Source organism: Sturnira hondurensis, unplaced genomic scaffold, assembly GCF_014824575.4.
Source record: "Sturnira hondurensis isolate 20B ecotype Veracruz unplaced genomic scaffold, ASM1482457v3 Scaffold0008196, whole genome shotgun sequence".
In the NCBI taxonomy this organism is placed as follows: domain Eukaryota; kingdom Metazoa; phylum Chordata; class Mammalia; order Chiroptera; family Phyllostomidae; genus Sturnira; species Sturnira hondurensis.
The window spans coordinates 26,808,889-26,828,587 of NW_028080827.1; the positions used below are offsets into that span (position 1 = coordinate 26,808,889).

At 40.0% G+C, this 19,699-nt stretch overlaps 1 protein-coding gene across 4 annotated transcripts in view; it reads left to right on the forward strand.

Annotated features, from left to right (window-relative positions):
- The window catches only part of TMEM260 (transmembrane protein 260), a 60,218-nt gene extending 40,792 nt beyond the window's left edge, over positions 1–19,426 (forward strand). For 2 of the 4 annotated variants that reach the window (XM_037054368.1, XM_037054370.1), the window contains 6 exons: positions 696–867; positions 4,208–4,356; positions 10,768–10,944; positions 12,275–12,328; positions 13,820–13,910; positions 17,299–19,426. In XM_037054368.1, coding sequence (XP_036910263.1) covers positions 696–867; positions 4,208–4,356; positions 10,768–10,944; positions 12,275–12,328; positions 13,820–13,910; positions 17,299–17,553 — 898 coding nt within the window. In that variant the 3' untranslated portion in view covers positions 17,554–19,426. Of the gene's footprint in view, positions 1–695; positions 868–4,207; positions 4,357–10,767; positions 10,945–11,068; positions 11,242–12,274; positions 12,329–13,819; positions 13,911–14,730; positions 15,481–17,298 lie in introns of those variants that run through there. The other 2 variants (XM_037054369.1, XM_037054371.1) reach the window with 2 other exon arrangements.
- Positions 19,427–19,699: the final 273 nt, after the last annotated feature.

The following is a 19,699-nucleotide window of genomic DNA, read 5'->3' on the forward strand; positions in this document are numbered from 1 at the left end:
TTGCAAGAGTTAGACAAATGGCATCCCAGTTTTCCAGAAACTGGCAGATTTCTTTCTTTCTTTTTTTTTAAGATTATATTTATTTACTTTTATAGCGAGGGGAAGGGAGGGAGAAAGAGAGGGAGAGAAACATTGTTGTGCAAGAGAAACATTGATCAATTGGTTGCCTCTCACACACCCCCAACCGGGGACCTGGCCTGCAACACAGGCACGTGCCCTGCCTGGGAAGCAAACCAGCAACCTTTCAGCTTGCAGGCTGGTGCTCGATCCACTGAGCCACACTGGCCAGGGCTCTTTTTGCATTTCTGAATGTTCCTAAAGAGAGTTAACATGAAATTACCTTAAATTCTGAGTGGAATGAGAAACCTTACTTCTTTTTAATGAACTGGATATGCTTTTAAGAAAATAAAGTTCTTGAGCACAGAATGATTTTATTTTGATGAAAGTAATTATAAATTCTAGAAGTGAAACAATACATTGATTTTTTAAATTGCACAATTAGCTCCTTTCCCACCACATGATCGTGTTCACTTTTCAAATATAAGCATGTTCTTAGAAAATATAAATTTGAATACTTTGAAGCAGTAAATATAGATTATATGATGGGAAAGGAATGGGGCAGAAAATAAGCCCTGTCTTATTAAAACTGAAGCAATGTGTTGCTATTTTAATGTATTTTTCATCCTTTTATTTAGCATTTGTGACCAAAAGACCAACTATGTGGTTGATAAGTTTGCAAAGAACCTTCTAGCCTCTATGCCTCCTGATGCAATTATCTTACTCAGAGGAGATTTGCCGGGAAATTCTCTCCGTTATGTACATTATTGTGAGGGACTGAGGCCAGACATTTCATTAGTGGATCAGGAAGTAAGTATATGAAAAATCTATTAATATTTAGAATATAGGAATTCTGATCATTTAAAAATGTGTTTTAAAATGCTATTTTTAATAGTGTTGGATACAGTTACCATAATCACTCTTAGGTAGAATATATATTACATTCTTTTGTTTATTTTAACTAATGATATAAATCATATGAGTTATCTCTTCATTATTTAAACTGAATGTTTTAAGAATGTGTTTCATGTTAGATTTGAGTAATATCCTAGGTCTTTAGTTTGCATGACAAACCATGAAAATATTTTTAAACTGTTCTGTTACATTCAAATTAACATTGCCCACTGGTCCAGGGATTAAAATAAATTAGGTTGAATATAAAATAAGTCAAACTGCAGGTGAGTAAACATTTCACTCAAAGTAGAAATTATTAACTACAACTATGCTATAGAATTTTGTGTAAACTTTGTTGTCTTTTTAAAAAAATTTTATTTATTTATCTTTAGAGGGGAAAGGAAGGAGAGAGGGAGAGAAACATCAATGTATGGTTGCCTCTCATGAGTCCCCTGCTGGGAACTGGCCTGCAACCCAGGCATGTGCCCTGACTGGGAATTAAACCTGTGGTTCTTTGGTTCGCAGGCCTGCGCTCAATCTACTGAGCCACACCAGCCAGGGCCTAAACTTTGTTGTCTTATGGAAAAAATATTGTTGGAGAGGCTTGTGAAAATTTTGAAGTTTATTAAAACAATCTTCTGGAACTGAAGAAATCTATTTAAATTATAAGATTTACTATTTAAACCATAAATACTTAAAAATCTGTCTAATTAAAAAAAATTTTTATTGTGTTTTTACCATTACCATTTAACTCCATTATACGCTCCTCCCCACAGCGGTCACCACACTGTTGTCCGTGTCCATGAGTGCTTTTTTCGTTTTTGCTCAATCCCTCCACCCCTAACTTTCCCACCACAATAGCTGTCATCCTGCTCTCCATCTATGAGTCTGTCCCCATCTTCCTTATTAGTTCAGTTTGTTCATTAGATTCTACACATGAGTGAAATCATATGGTATTTGTCTTTCTCTGACTGGCTTATTTCACTTAGCGTCGTGTTCTCCAGGTCCATTCATGCTATTGCACAGGGTAAAATTTTCTTTGTTTTTATGGCTGAGTAGTATTCCATGTGTAAATGTCCCATACTTTTATTCACTCATCTACTGATAGATATTTGGGCTGCTCCCATATCTTGGTGATTAATGAATAACACTGCAGTGAACATAGGGGTGCTTATGTTCTTCCGAATTAGCGTTTGGGGTTTATTTGGATATATTCCCAGAAGTGGAATCACTGGGACAAAAGGCAGTTTCATTTTGACTTTTTTGAGGTATCTCCATACTGCTTGCTACAGTGGTTTCACCAGGTCATATTCCCACCAACAATGCAAAAGGGTGCCCCATTCAGTACATCCTCACCAGCATTTGTGGTTTGTTGATTTATTAACAATAGCCATTCTGACAGGTACACGGTGGTATTTCATTGTTGTTTTAATTTGCATTTCTCTGATGATCAGTGACATTGAGCATCTTTTCATATGTGTATTGGCCCTCTGTATGTCCTCTCTGGAGAAGTGTCTTTTCAGGTCCTTTGCCTGTTTTGTAATTGGATTATTTGGGGTTTTTTGATGCTCAGTTGTTTTTTGAGCAGTTCTTGGGAAAAGAGAACCTTTTAATCTTAAAAAAATACTGCGATTAGTTTGGTTGAATAAATTATGAGGCACGACTTATTTAATAGATTTTGTTGAATTAATAAATAGCTAAAACTTTTTGGATAAAACTTTATAGACAAGTGTAAATAATGGGAAATTTACCAATGACACGTTTTTATAAGCAGTTTACATTTATATCTAGTATACCTATTAATATCTGCAGGCTAGTTTCTGACAAAAGCTACATTATTTGTTGATAATATGGTACCACAGTATGTTTTTAAATACTGTTTGGGATGGCAGCTTCTATAGTTGAGAGGCATGGATTTTAATATTTGGGTTTTTTTTGGTATATATTTGTATTGTATTTTTTCCATCACCATTTACCGGCCCCGTGCCCTCTGCCATCTTCACCCCAGCTCCCCCATAGATTTCAGTGTTAATTAGACCGAAATTCAAGTCCTCATCCTGTCACTTCCTGACTCTAAAGGTTTTTCTTCTCAGAGCCTCTGTGTTCTTATTTATAAAATTGAAATGATCATCATATAAACATAGAATACTTTTGAATGCAAGAATCAAAATACCTGATTAAGAGTAGCTTAAACTATGGAGTTTTTTAATCTCAGATAACAAGGAGTCTGGAGATAGTTGGTGTTGGGATACCATAAGCAGTTCAGTGGTGACAGAGTCTGGGGTAGCTTTTCTGCAGGTCACTATAGAACTAAGAAATGACTTTTTCTGATATTTATGATTTACTTTAAATGTCAGGCTACATAATGAATTCAGAGATACTAATAGATTCAGATAGTTTAGCCAAAAAGGTTTTTGTCTTTGAAGCCTAGATTACCATATGATTGAGCTTCTGCAGGACAGGGATTATGTCTTCTTCATTAGGTGAGCATTCCTGGTGTATTTTTTCCTTTTTATATTTTGTTTAATTTGTTTATTTTAATTGTTGTTCAAGTACAGTTTTCTGCCCTTTACTGCCATCCCAGCCCACCCACCCCAGCCCTCCCCACCTCCCTCCTGTTTCCACCCCCCCTTTTTTTTATGAATGGAGGAGTGGAGTAATGACACATCTTCATTTCGCCTAGGTTGTCTAGTCTCGCAATCAAAGACATTTCAACTTCAGCAGACATAATTTGAGAACTGTTCTATGCCAGGCGGGGTGCTAGGTGCAGAGGCACAAAGATGAGAAGAAGCAGTCCCTTCCCTCTAGGAGTTCGTAGTGTAGCAAGAAGTAGGCTAGGAGCTGTAGTAGAGGCAGGTACCAGTGCTGCAGGAGCATGTCATTCTGCTGCGGGAACTGGGGAGGGCATCGTAAGAGAAGCGATGTTGAAGTTGGTTTTGAAAGTTGAGTACTCGTTCTCTAGGTCTAAGAATGGGGAAGGTCACTCTGGATAATCTGTGAAATGCATGGAGGAAGAATGAAACTAGATGCTGACCTCACCTATGACAGTCATGACTTAAGACATGAAATCTAAGGCTAAGTCATCACAAGAGTGGTCGGTGCCATATACTTTGGTTGTGCTTGTATGTATTTCTCAATTATGTTTATATTTGATGAGCCTGTCTACATTTTAGAACTTTTCTTGTTGTATTTGCAGAATTTGATTTTTTTAAGAAGTGTAATAAAACCATGACATCATGTGTTATTTTTCTGGCAGATGATGACTTATGAGTGGTATTTACCCAAGATGGCAAAGCATTTACCAGGTGTTAACTTTCCTGGGAACCGGTGGAATCCTGTGGAAGGAATATTACCTAGTGGAATGGTCACATTTAATCTTTATCATTTTCTTGAAACAAATAAACAGTAAGCATTCTTTTCGTATAATAGCTTTTCTAAAATCTTAAGCTGTTCTAAAATTGTCTGTGTAGCAGCTGTGCTTCATCCAAAGACCAATTTTCTACACCTATTTTCCTGTCACCAGTGAGATTATCTTTGTAATTAAATTGAATATCTGTGCATAAATGAGGCCAGGCGGAAATAAATGTTATTGTTCTGGATAAAGGAAAAATAAAGACAGATTAGCAAGAATAGCAAATAAGATCTTAGTACAATTCAGAGAAACTGGAGATGTGCCTTCCTACTCAAAGTCGTTGCAGGTAGATTGCAAGCAATTATAGTTTTCCCTGATCAACGCCATGGCCCCCTTTAAAGGACATGTTTTTCAGGAATAATCACTACATAAAAATAGCTTAAGGATTTTTTTTATAAAGGATAAGGCATTTTTATAAATAAGAAGAACACCTACAGTTATACTGGCTGAGATAACATGTGAGAGTTGTGAATTCTATACTTAAGAACATAAAAGTATTCATAGTTAAGATCAAGAATGAGTAACTCCTTCAATAGTACTGTGTTGAACCTGTCTCCTGTCCATGAAATGCTTGGGATTGTCTAGAGTGTGAAGAAGAAAAACTTACTTCGTGATTTCTATTATCTTATAAAGGGGACTTCAGAAATTTTTTGTAAATTGCAAAGTTCAATTATCCCTTGCTAGGGACATAATAATATACTTTTGGTGTTCAGAGTCTGAAGTTTACTGTGGCTTAGGAAGTAGTATGAAGGCAGTGGGTATAAATGTGCTGTGAGAGTAGCACCTAATGGTCCTCTATTGGAATAAAATGCTGATTAACATCCCCAAATAGGCATTTGTGTGTATGTGTGTGTTAATTGTGTTTCATTCAGCCTCACAAAAATTTATTGACTCTCCCATGTTCCATCTTATATCAGGCTCCTGCAATATAATGAGAGTCAGTTCCAAATTTAAGTGGGCCACAATCCAGTTGTATGTATGCATAGATGTGAATACAGCCAGCCATGATATAGTGAGACAAGCTCTATACTAGCAAAGCTTTGCACAGTGTGAGATACAGTAAGTGTTCAGTGTGTGTCTGCTGAATGGAGGGTTTAACTGACGGTATCACCCAAGTGTTCTGTGAGCATGGTTGGGGAAGCAATTAATTCTGCTTTGGGGCATTCACTCAGTATTTGTTTAATAAGTATTGGGTGTCCAAAGTATCCAGAGAACTATACTAGCCACAGCTGTATGGACATGATCCCTGCAATTACTCCTTTTAAATATGCTTTCAGGTGTTATCTTAACTATGAAACATAAATCGTCTGTTAAGTGTGATAATATTAGTACATACAAAATGTTGGAGACCTAAAGACTAAATAGAATTTCTCAAGTGGGTGGGAGAAGGCTGATTTAAGGGAATTGCGCGTGCAAAGTCATGGAGAGGGTGTGCTGGGCTCCAGGGAATCTGGGGCTGGCCCCGTGTGCTTCAACCTCAGGCTTAGTGGGCTGCTAGGCGAGGGCACGAGTGTGGCAGGGTGGCGGGCCCCCGTCATGGGGGTTTGTTCTGTAGGCATGGATGAGGCACTTCCGCGTACTTCCTCCTATGGAAATACCTCACCCTCCTTGTGAAAACCCTAGGGTGATACAGACAAGTATAAAAAAGATCAATATCATCTGTCTTTTGAGGACAACCACTGTTGACACGCTAGGAAACTTTTTAGGATTCCATTTATTTTTAACAAATTATTTCTTTATATATACACATATATACACTTGCATAATATACTTTACATAGCTGGAATAATACTTAGTTTCCTATCAATTATTTCTTCAGCTAATATTTTATTATGAGCATTTTCCTGTGCACTGAATAAAAAGTCTTCCTTAACATCCTTTTGGGGGACTGTATATTATTCTCACGTAGATTCATGATCACTGAACAAATATTTTACTGTTGGACTTCGTTGTTTCTATATATTTTCTGTTGTAATACAGCATAATGATGAACATTCTGACCCATAAATTTTTGACTAAGCAAGGCCACAGGATATTGTTTATTGGTATAGGTTTTTATTTAAAAAATTTTTGTTGTTGGCCTGGCTGGTGTAGCTCAGTGGATTGAGCACGGGCCTGTGAACCACACGATCGCGGTTCGATTCCCAGTCAGGCCACATGCCTGGGTTGCAGGCCAGTTCCCAGCCGGGGACTCACGAGAAGTAACCATACATTGATATTTCTCTCCTTCTCTCCTTTCCTTCCTCTCTAAAGACAAATAAATAAAATCTTTTAAAAAAAACATGAAAAAAAATTTTGTTGTTGTTCAGTTACAGTTGTCCTCACTTTCCCCCCATTGCTCTCCCCTGCCCTACCCACCCCTAACCTCCCACATTCAATTCTCCACCCACATTGTCTTTGTCCAGGGGTCCTTTATACATGTTCCTTGACTTGACCTTTCCTCTTCTTTGCCCTGTTATCCCCCTCTTCTTCCTTTTAGTTACTGCAGTTTGTTCTTTGTTTCCATGTCTTCAATTCTGTTTTGCTCGCTTATTTGTTTTGTTGATTAGGTTCCAGTCAAAGGTGAGATCATATGGTATTTGTCTTTCACCACCTGGCTTATTTCACTTAGCATAATGCTCTCCAGTTCCACGCGTGCTGCTGGGAAGGGAAAGTGTTCCTTCTTGCTTTCTGCTGCATAGTACTCCGTTGTGTAAATGCACCACAGTTTTTTGATCCATTCATTTACTGATGGGCACTTAGGCTGTTTCTAGCTGTTGTAGTCACTGCTATCAACACTGGTTCATAGGTTCTTTTGAATTGGTGTTTCAGGATTCTTAGGATATAATCCCAGCAGTGGAATTGCCAGGTCAAAAGGCAGTTGCATTTTTAATTTTTTGAGGAAATTCCATACTGTTTTCCACAGGGGCTGCACCAGTCAGCATTCCCACCAACAGTGCACTAGGGTCCCCTTTTCTCCACAACCTCATTGGTACTTGTTTGTTAATTTATTAATGATGGCCATTCTGACCAGTGTGAAGAGGATGGTATCAGTTTTTAAAATAAAGTCTTTAGTTTAAAATGTAGTATGTATTTATTATAGAGTAATTAATTATTTTTTAACTAGAAAAAGTATGATCCTATCACTCATAAATAACCAGTATATCAAAAATGCATATTTTTTACAAAGTTGAAATCACAATATGGAAGAATCCTATTTTTGCATTGAATATTACAAAACTATTTTCTTAACCTTTTTACAAATCCTTTAAAATGTTTTTAGTGGGTACATGTACTATAACTTAATCATATGTGAATTGAATTATTTGTAAGTAGTTAATATGATATCTTAATTTTATCCATTGTAAGATTATGGGCTACAACAAATGCCTTATAGTTTTCTTGTGGAAGAGGTGGAAATTTGAATTATTAAGGTAAATTCTCAGAAGTAAAAATTTAAGTCAGAACACATGAACAACTGAAAGGCACCTAATACAGATTTTTTCCCCCTGAAGCATTGGACTATTGGCATTGAATGAAAGCTCTCTGAATTGGTACTTTTTTAAAAGAAGAAAGTTAATATTTTTGAACACCTATTATTTGGTTTTGTTTTTTGTTTGTTTTTTTTTTATTTATCTTTAGAGGGGAAGGAGAGAGGGAGAGAAACATCAATGTATGGTTGCCTTTTGTGCGTCCCCTGCTGGTAGTTAGCCTGCAAGGAACCAGCCTGCAACCCAGGCATGTGCCCTGACTGGGAATCGAACCGCAATCGTCTGGTTCGCAGGCCCGCGCTCAATCCACTGAGCTACGCCAGCCAGGGCTATTATTTGGTTTTTTAATGTGCAAAAGTTTATTCTTTTTTTGGTGTATGGGTCTATGAATTTTAACATGTGTATACACTTGTGTAACCCTGGCAACAGTCAGGATGCAGAACAGATCCATGACCCCCTGAATACCCCCAAATGCTGTTCCTGTGCAGTCACACTGAGCCTGAAGCCCAGACCCGTGCAACCACTGGTCTGTTTCTGTTGCTATGGTTTCACCTTTTGCCAGAATGTCACATAAATGTACTCATATATTGTATTTTTCAGACTAGAAGATGGATTTTTTCTTTCCCCCAAATTTGGGAGGAACAATGGTTGTTAATGCTGCTATTGAGTTCTATTTACATTTACATCGGTGAAATATTATGTTATTTATGTTATCAAATTTTACATTTTTTCCTTCAAAATTTTTTTCGTATTTCCCTCCTCTAAAACCTAGGTGCATCTTATGGTCTGAAAAATACGGTGACCTTTTGACAAGTGGCATGTTTCACTTAGCATAGTGCCTCAAGGTCCATCTGAGTCTGTGTGTGTACCACAGTTCGTCCCTTTTCACTGTTGAGCAGTATTCCATCGTGTGGCTGCACTAGCATTTATTTATCCTTCATCTCTTAAGGACATGTGGGTTGTTCCCAGTTTGGGCCATTTGTGAACAGAGCTGCTGTAAACATTTATGTATAGGTTTGCATGAATATGTTTTCACACCTGAGAGTGGGATTATCAGATTGTTTAGTTTTTACCATTGAGCTTTAAGAGTTCTTTAAATATTCTAAATACAAATCCATTGACCAATATATTACTTATAAATATTTCCTTCCAGTTTATAGCTTGCCATGTTATTTTCAAAATGTTTTCTGAAGGTAAAAGATTTTTTTATTTATATGAAATCCAGTTATCATTTTTTCTCATATGAATCATACTTTTTGTTATCATATCTTAGATATTCTTTGCCTAATGCCAGGTTACAAAGATTTGCTCATGTTTTCTTCTATGAGTTTTATAGTTTTGCGTTTTAGATTTCAGACCAATGAGTCATTTTGAATTAATTTTTGTAATGGGACAGGGGTTAGGACAAGGGACTTTTTTTGCATATGAATATCAAATTGTCCTAATATTATTTGTTGAAGGCATTATCTTTTCCTCATTGAATTGCTTTTGTGCCTTTCTCTGTATTTATTTATTTTTTAAATCCCTCTGGGGTTTTCAGTTGCTTTCAATTTGATTAGTGTTTTCATCTTGTGTCTTTCTTTGGCCCCTTTCTTTTAACTGCCCAGGTCCTATTTAAAGTGGATTTCTTAGAGATATCATACACTTGGGGGCTGGTTTTATTATCCATTCTGACACCGTCTACTTTTTATTGGTGTACTTAGACCATTTACATTTAACGTGAATATTAATTTGTTCAGATGTTCAGATGTGTCTCTCATTTATTTTTTGCTTTTTGTTTGTACTCTCTATTTTTCATTCCACTGTTTCCTCTTTCCTGCCTTCTTTTAGATAATTTGATTTTTTTTTAGTATTCCATTTTAAATTATTTATTGGGATTGTTATTATGTTTCTTGGTAAATTATTTTAGTGCTTGCTCTTGGGATTACAGTGCACATACTTAGCTTTTCACAGCCTGTTTGGGGCTAATGTTTTAGTGCTTCGGGTGGGATGCAGAGAACCCACTGCCCTGTGTCTCTTTAACCGCCCCCTTTGATTGTGTTGTCATGTGTATCATATCAGACATGATCATATTTATTTTCAGCTGTCATGCATGTATTCATAAAATTTGAGATAAAAAATAATCTAAAATATTAATCCAGATATTTACCAGATCTGTTGCTCTCCCTTCAGTCCTGATATTCCGAGTTTCCCTCTTGTATCATTTCCCTTCCATCCAATACTCCCGTAGTGTTTCTTCTAGAGCAAGACTATTGGCAGTGAATTTTCTTAGTTTTCCTTTATCTGAAAATGTATTTCACCCTCATTTTTGGTGGATATTCCTAGATATGGAATAATGGGTTGATAATTCTTTTCTCTTCCTCCAGCACTTTAAAAATGTTATTCTACATACTTTTGACCTGCATAGTTTTTGTTGAGAAATTCAGAGTCATTCAAATCATTGTTTCTGTGTATAAAATGTGTGGGTTTTCTCTGGCTGCTTTCAAGATCATTTGTCTTTAGATTATAAGAGTTGGATTACGGTGTGTATGGGCATGGATTTCTTTTGAGTTTAACTTGTTTGGGGTTCACTGAGTTTCTTGAATCTGTAAGGCGTGTCTTTTCCAAAAATAACATTTTTCCTGCTCTACAGTTTTTCTCTTGTTTTGGGATTCTGATGGTACGAATGTTACTGTCCCACAGGTGATCTTATAGTGTTACAAACAATAGGTTTTATCATTTACGTCTGTTTGCTTCTGCCCAGCCCCCCAAACAGCTTTTTCACACTAATTTCAAACAGTCTATTCAGGAAAGATTTAAATAAACCAAAATGTTTGCAAATGGCTTATTGGTGAATAGGTTTAAAGAGTCAAAAGTGACCTTCATGAGTTATATTTATTTAACATTTAGAACTTTAAGGTGAAAGTAACATCTTTTTTTTCCTGTTTTCAATAGGAAAGAAACATTTGTTTGCATAGGAATTCATGAAGGTGACCCAACCTGGAAAAAGAGCTATTCTCTTTGGCCGTGGGGTTCTTGTGACAAATTAGTTTCTTCGGAGATTGTATTCAACCCTGAGGAATGGATTAAACTTACAAGAAATATCTATAACTGGACTGAAGAATATGGACGGTATGAATAACAATTATATTTTTCACCAGAATATAATAATTTGTGTGCCTAAAAAACACTAAATTTTGAGATGCCTTTACAGTTTGGGGATTTTTTAATTAATATTTTCATTTGCTGCCCACAGAGCATCACAACAGAGGAAGAGAACATGCATTTCCTGTCCTCGTGTTTGAAGAACAGTGGGCGATGGGCGGGGCAGGGGGCTGTGGTTGAGCGGACGCATAGTTGGACCCACGGGACTCTCACTTCCCGGTCCTGTAGTGCATGGCGTCCGCCAGCCTGTCTTGTGCCCTTGAGGTGGGAGAGACTCACTGGCGGCAGCAGAGCCTCACAAGTCACTCTGTTGCCTGTGGTAATCTCCACGTCATATACTTGCCACATTTTTCTTTCCTTGGAGGGGTAGGTGACTTCTCTATGAGGAAGACTGGGACTTGAGGAACTTTGTCTTCACAATAGTTTATCATCAGCCTGGTTGTGTTGTTTTGGGCATGATTAGTCTTCTTGCTTGAAGGGTCTTTCTCTCACACGGAAAATGAGTTTCGTCTAAAGGAAGGTGCCTCCACTGCCGATGTTTAAAAATGTGAATTACTTAAAGATTAGATAATTATTGCTTATAATTCAGGGACAACAGACACGATCACACGGAAAATGGCTATGAAGGGTTAATGCAGTTGAGCAAATGGACCCATCGCTGTGAGGCAGCAGCCAGGGGCGGAGGGCAGGTCTGCGCAGGGCACCCTGAGACCCTCGTCGGAGGCGCGAAACAGCCTGTTCTGTAAAGAGCTGATGGCAGTGCGAGCACACAACGTAGCTCGTTATATTTGTTCAGGCAGAATAGATGCATAAGAGATATTTTAATGATGAGAAGGAAAAAAATTAGTGCTTTAGCCAGTGTCCTTTGAGGAGCATCTGGCTCCAGCAGTGACTTAGCAAGGCCAGCAGCCCCTCTGTTCAGGCCCCTCCCCTTGCCTCTCGGCTCGCTGGCCCTTAGCTGTGTCCGTACAGCACTGGAGGTCTCAGCCTCGCCCCTTTGCCTGCCTGATCGTTCTTAGAACAGCTGGCTTCCCAGCTGCCTCCAGCCTCTTCTCACCAGTTCTTTGTTTGCTCCCATGAGGCACTGGGGCTCATTATGCAGATTAGGAATACATTTACCAAAACCTCAGATTACTAATAATCCAACTTGTCTAGCAAAGTTTTTATTTCAATCTCTATCAGTACTTCAAGATCCAGTCTATTTCATTTGCCTTGTAAGATTATAACACAAAGATTACATATCTGTAGCAATAAATGTAGCTGGCAGAAAAAAGTTACTGTTTTCTTATAACTACAGGTTTGATCCATCTTCTTGGGAATCTGTGGCCAATGAGGAGATGTGGCAAGCAAGGTGACTAATCTACAGTTTCATGTTTTCCATCTGTTTCTAACAGGGCAGAGAAATAGCCTATGGCACTTTCCATTTAGGGAGTAGGGGTGGTTGGTGATAATAAGAAACACTGACGGGCAGTCGTTTTGTTTGAGGCAGTGTACTAATCACTGTAATGAATAGTCCCATTTTATCCCCACAACAACCCATCAAGAAGTTAGTGTTACCTCTGCTCTGCTGAAAACTGCACTGGAGGCAGAGAGGTCACTTGTCCAGGGCCACATAGCTACAGGGATAGAGTCTGACTCTGGAACACTCATAACTCATCTGTCCCCTCTTGCCTCAACCAAACCAAAGTGAGCATAATTGAGGGGAAGTCGGTAATTTCCCTGTGTCCCTGTGCAATGCGCAAGTTGATTGCTTTAGCACTTACTGAGTACTTCCTTGAGGCCAGGCATCGTGCCAGGCATGGAAACTACACAAATGAACATGACCACCTTCCTTCCCTTGATCTGCTCACAGACTAACGGAGCGATCAGACATGTTAAAGGAGACTTGAGTATTAATGTGCTAGATGCTGTACTTTTCTGCCATTACTGTATGAACACTTCATGGAGATACTCTTGACTCTCTAGGTTTCTGTCATTTTAAAATATTTAAAGTACCGAATGATACAGGTCATGAAGGGTACCAGGTACGTAAGACAGACTTCCTGCAGCAATGAAAGGAAGCCCACTCTGGGCCAGGGACAGTGCATTGCATTGAGGCTTGACTTACGGCATGTAAAGGTTTACTCATAAGTATAAAAACATTTTTTTAAAAAAATTGTCAAGAAATATAGCTCCAATAATAACAATTATAAAAACAAGCATACTATAGTTTATGCAGCAGTGTCTTTGAAAATGTCAGAAATGGCATATCTCAAGTTATCAGCCTAGTTATAGAGACGAAAACTTGCTTTGAAGACCTGAACAAAGATGTACCATATGTTCGCACAGTTCTTCACTGCGATTGATCGCAGGAAGGCTGGGGGAGCAATTACATAGAGAGGAAAGCAGGTTGCCATTTGGGAAGGTATTGGTGTAATTGGTGTGCTGAGTACAATTTGGCTGCGTTCACGTGGTCAGAGTGCAGCCGCCACTGAGGAGCTGATCCCTCATGGCGTGAGCCGCCGCAATGGGCACCGCCAGGGACACGCTGACGAACTCGGCAGATCTCCCAGTTCCCAGACACACATAACAATAACACACATCTGGAGGGAAAACCATGTGTAATAGTGATGATGAACATAAGCTTTTTTCTAAAACATTTGGCAGTCAGTGTGAAAGCAGTGTCTTGGCAGTAGGGGAAGAAGGGGACGCTCTTGATCCAGAGAAAACATCTATGAATATGAGAGAAGCGAAAATAATGCAGTAAAGGGTTTTGTATGTTCCTTATCAAAGGGGAAGTCTGGCAGATTTAACTTTGAATTTGAAATCGACAACATGATTTTGATGAAGTCCCCCCTTCCAGGATGAAAACACCATTCTTCATCTTTAACCTGGCAGAGACTGCGAACGTGCCTACGAATGTGAAAACTCAGCTCTACACTCATGCTCATGATGTATGTTGTCCTTCCCATATATGTGTATTGGGTGGGAGAGTCCGGGTGCTTGGTGGAGAGCTTTGACTTGTTTCCAGCTGTGTTTGGCGTTATAAAGTGGTGTAAGTGGGAAGATACTTGTACGAATCACAAGTAGAGTCTAAAGTAGATGGCTATAGTTGGTCAAATAACAGTCCCCTAAAGATGTCCATGTCCTGACCCCCAGAACCTGTAAATATATGACCTGGCATGGCAGGGGGGCTTTGCAGATGTGATTAAGGGTCTTACGGTGGGGAGACTATCCTGTGTCATATGCTGGCGGGCCCATGTAATCCCAGGGTCCTTATAAAGGAGGAGGGCCAGAGTCAGAGAAGGAGATGGGCCGGTGCCGGCAGAGGTCAGAGAGAATGATTTGAAGATGCTGCGCATGTGGCCTGGAAGACGGGGGAGGGGACCACGGGTTAGGGAGCACACGCAGCCCCTGGAAGCTGGGGAGGGCAGAGACGCCGCTTCTAGAGCCTTCAGAAGGAACGCAGCCCTGCCAGTGTTACAAAACCCTCGATTTTGTGGCTTTTCACCTCCAGAAGTATAAAAATACATGTACATTGTTTTATGCCACTATGTTTGTGGTGATATGTCACAACAGTAATGGGAAACTAATATAATGGCTTTATTTTAAAAGGAAGTTCTGACAGGTTGCCCTCTATTGCAAAAGTCATGGTCCTTAAGACACAGCCGCACTAAGGCTCGTGCGCAGTCGGTTCATTCTGATGGGGGAGTACGGAACAGAGGTTTGTTCTCAAACTGTTTTAACAAGTCCCCACTTTTCTGTGGTTCATAGCATCGGGCTCTTCAGACACCTTCAGAGATAGTCTTGGAGCCTGCTGTACAGGAAACGGATCTCCTGGCACAGGCCAATGAGAACAGAGCCCAGGAGCTGTATATATATGAGCAACCGAGGCATTTCTGCGGTCTCGGGGATGCTGTGGGCCTACTCAGCCAGGGCATTTGTTTGGTGCTAAGTCAAAATAGCAGGGTGTCCAGTCAGTATGACTAATTTTACTTGTGACTTTTGTGATAACTGGTTCACTGTTTATTCATGTAGTCACCACTCGCAGACCATTTATTGAGCAGCCAGTCTGTACCAAGTACTGTGGTGGGGATGATCAAGCATTGTCCCTGCGCTCAAGGAGGTGGCAAGCTAGAGAGGGAGCCAGAAGATGAAGTCCTTAGTTAAGTTCATTCTTGTGAGTGATATGAGACATTTGCAGAGGTACTGTGGGGGACAGTGGTGAGGAAGGGCTGGAAGGCTTCCAGCAGAGATGCCACGGGACTTCCATCTCGAAGATCAGGAGGAGAAAGTCAGAGAGTAGTGAGAGTGGGGGAGAGAGGGCATTCCGTAAGGAGGGAGCCACAGGGACAAAGGGCCAACCCTTGGGGTGCCTGCCCACGTAAGGACAGCAAGGGACAGATTATAGGAGGCAGCATGCTGGAATTTTGGATGGTGGTCGGAGGTCCAGGTTCAAGGCTCACTCCACCACTAATTGTCAACTGTAAGTGAATTACCCTTTCCAGCCCTCAATGTTTTCTTTTTTAAAAAAGTGGGCTTTAAACTTTATAGATTTTCTCTCATATCCTGGTGATAGCATATCCTGTTCATCTATAGGACCTTGTGATTCAGTGAAATACAGGTAGTGTTAAGTTGGGAGAAATCTGAGACTTACTAATGTTTCATATTCTCATCAGTAGTCTGCTTCACAGTCAGATGTTAGGCCCCTGCTGAAGCTGATTGGTAGCTTTATTGTCCTGTTGGGCCTATAATCTTTCCTCTTTTCAGAGAACAGGAGTCTGCAGCAGTCCGTAGGTATCTCTCCTTAGCGTATGTCTCCAGCCGGGTGGTGATACTGTTTGAAAGACAAATGAGGCCACATACTTGATGGATTGACGCAAATCCATCCTCCAGTACTGGTTGTTCAAAAACATTGTTGAGTGTAAAATACATTTTTGTCATTATTTACATTATTCTATTCAGTAGCTTACATAGAATATTAAGCTCGGGGGACATTAAGTTCAGGTGTAGTGGGGGAGCACAGAGAATCCCTGTAATCTTTAGGAATACATTTGAGGAACTAAAGATCTCTCCAATAAAGAGAATACAGTCCCCCAAGACTATTGTCAACGGTAACACACACACACACACAGGAGGGAATATCATTCTATGTGAGGAGAAACGACTGGCTTCTTAAGGTATGGCCCATCTGACCATCCAGAATAAGTTGATGTGTCAGTAGCAAAGTGTTCTAGAAAAGGGTGTCAGGTTATTCTGATGTCTGGAGACCATAGCAGGGGGTCATAACTAAGCTCATTCTCCGGAAATGCTCATTGAGGTGCTGGCCTAGGCTTTGAACTCCAAAACCTCAGTAGGATTTTGAAAATGTGGGGAGGTGAAGAACAGGAGCGGCTCCTGAGTGCCTGCCCTGTGCCGGGCAGCACACCAGTCCTTGTCCGGGGACCCTCAGGAAGGCATCCTTGCCTGTTCCGTGCTCTCGTGGAGTCTGTGGGTAAACTCAAGTTCCCGTGGCTCCGACTCCAACTCAGCAGTCCCCGGGAAGGTGTGAAACCCCCAGACAACATGTGTAACCTCCCATTCTGCAGATGTGCATCTACTTTTGTTAAATGTTCATGGTTTTCCACCAGAAAATTCTGCATCAAAAGTTCTAAGTCTGTCCAATTAGTACTGTCTTTGATGCTGAGAAACAAAATTCCTAATTTCTGTGGGCAAAGTTTTCACTGTCAAAATGGTAATTACAGGATACTATGAAGATTTTTAATGTCTCGCTTTAAGGATCTCTCTTACATTCTATTTTGCCCAGCCTTTTCAGTGCTGGGTTTGTTTGGGTTGTTTTAGTGTTACTATCATTATTACTCTGTTTTTCATGTAGGGAGAAATTCATGTGAAAGTAAGGGACTAAATTTACATTCCTTCAAGTTCTTTTTCCATGCAATTTTCTAAAGAAAGCTATTTTTTCCCTCCAACAGCTAAATTTAGAGTTTCAACCTTCTGCCTATTGAGTAAATAGCTTTCCATGAATTAGAACTAAATCCTCTTTCCCAGAACATCTTTCTGGAGGAAGAGCATTTTGTCCTGACACAGTGTGTCCTAGGTTCCCTCTGCACCGTCTGAAAAACCCCAGAAGCAGTTTCAGATGAAGCACATTCGCCCCCTGCGACTGCAATGATTACAGGAGCGTCCTCGCGTTTTCTGCATGGCCTCGCAACGATTAGACTCTTACTATAGGCTGCTTGGGGTTTTTATTTTTCCTGTGTTCTTAGTTTGTCTGTGTTTCCTGATTTTTGAAGAACAGTCCAGGGCTACTAATGAAATACCAACATTTTTGCTGCCTTCCAGCTGTATAAGGAGCTCGTCTATTCACAGAAGGAACACCCAGCGAACTGGCACAAGAACTACGCCATTGCCTGCGAGCGGATGCTGCACCTCCGGGACCGAGGCTCGGACCCCGAGCTCTTGCTGTCTGAGACCATCAGACATTTACGTCTCTACACGCACAAGGTGCAGAGTGACCCGCAGCTGGCGGATATTTCAGTCGCTCTGAAGCACCTCAGAAAAGAACTGCAAAGTCTGAGAAATATGAAAAATGTCTGAGGCAGCAAAACATGGAAAACTGCTTGTCATCCTGCTTCTAAAATTTCAAGGTCCAAAACTTCTTTCTCCAAGAAAAGCAACTGTATTAAAAAGTTGGAGACTAAGTCACTTCCCCGATAGAAGTAGCACAGTGTAGCAGTAGCTTTTCATGGGGGGTTTAGTGACTGAGTTGTGCTATTTGTGCAAAATCTGTTTATCCCATGTCCCCAAATTAGCATTTCAGTGAGAATCTTTTGAACGTCCCTCCTACTTTCACAATCTTTCACCTAGTAATTTTGCTTGATTGAAAATTTTAAAAGAGAATGGACTCTATTCATATACTTAAAATACCAACTGTAAATCTTCTAAGGGCCCTGCCTATTGGGGTCAGTTTTGTAGGTTAAATTCTTCAAACATTAATATCAGACTGAAGACATTTTCTGTTTCTTAAAAGTGAACTTTTTTAAGAAGAGTGAATCTTGTTATACTGCAAGTTAGAATACCCCCTTTTTTAAAGCTGTGGTTGTTACATAATCTCATGCTTCAAGCTAAACACCAATTGGTTGATACTTTGAAAAATATTGGGTTTTTATTGCCTTAGGTAATTCTCTGAAAGCACTAAAAATAAAGCAAATTCATTGTTGTGTTTTTCAGTTGCATAAACTGATTGGCAAGTAAAAGGATTTTGTCATTCCTTAATTAATTTTATATTTGTGTTTTGCTTCTATTTGGGCTCATAAATCTGGGCCCAATAATTAGCAGGCTCCTGCTGCCAAAATGCAAAAAAAAGAGGGGGGCAGGGATTTGAGGGGGAAGATGGGGAGGTGGTTCAGTAAATTAATTTCTGTTACAAGCATCTTTCATACATATTACTAAAGAGAACATAGTAAGAAATGCAAATAATAGTTCTTTATTTTATTATGACAGTTAATTAATAGCAACCTGTTTTAATGAATAAAGTCACTCAGAGTCCTTCAGCACTTCCTAAGTAGAGGCCCGAATCTGTAGGGATTCTTTTCCCCCCAATTGTATAGCTCCTAGACTCCAAGCACTATATAGGCCCCTGTATAGAAATGCTCACTAATGAAGAGGGAGGGCTAGAAGCTTGTCTGCATTCAAAGATCACTGGTGAGTCATTCAGCAAGAAAAGGCCCCTGACCAGGAACAGTCACAGTTCCGTGGCATTGTACTAGCAGAAGGGTCTGATCAAAGGTCTCCTGCGGAGCTTGCATGGTTCCCTTTCATACGACGACCATAATTAAAACCACTAATTCTCTTTTAAAATGCTGCAGGATGCCATGTAGGCATCTGTCTGGAGTGTCCTTTGTGATGTCATAAGCTGTTAAGGACCAGGGCCGAGGGCTTTTGAGTGAAATGCCAGTCATGAAGGTGCTTCAAGACAAGGGTGCCTCTAAAAGCTTGACAGGGCCTTGACTGCACAATTCGAGCTGCATTTGCCCCTTGTCAGCTGCCAGTAAATAAATCTCAAAGGGGGAAAAGCTGAAGTTTCATTACCTGATCCATGGGGCTTTGTTGGTTTTGGCACCACACAGGGGAAGCTCTTGCCCCTCCATTCTCTGGATTTGAAGATGTCCATTGGAGCCTGCAGTGCCTGGACAGGGTTCAGAGCGGAACCTTTTGAAGAGTGTCAATAGTTGTAACAGTTCAGCTGTTAGGAAGACAAATAAATGGAGGAGCTCATTAATCCGCTTTTGGCTCTCGGTGCCTTTTGCCCTTTTATCACAGCCTTATTAGGCTCCTACTCATCTTGAACCAGAAAAAAATGAATTGAAGTTGTTGAGTACTAATTGGCAAAGACTTTTAATCACGGGCCAAGAACTTTCACTGACTTGAAAGTAACTTCTCCACGGGGAGGAACTGAAAACCTGGTTTACCTTAAAACAAAAACCTGTCTGAGTCCGGTGTGGTGTAAAAATTTGAGGAAGCTTTGATAAATTGTTGAAGTTGATCCATTTGAAAGAAATTATGTCAGATTGTGATTTCCACTTTTGTTTTTTAAACAGTACAATAAATATAGTGTAAGTGTCCCCTAGAAATGCACTGTCTTTATTGTCAGAGGAGAGATCGCATCCCTGAGATGACCGTGTTTGTCTCTGAACGTCTACACAGACCTGGTCATGTGCATCACCTGAGCATGTGCACGTAC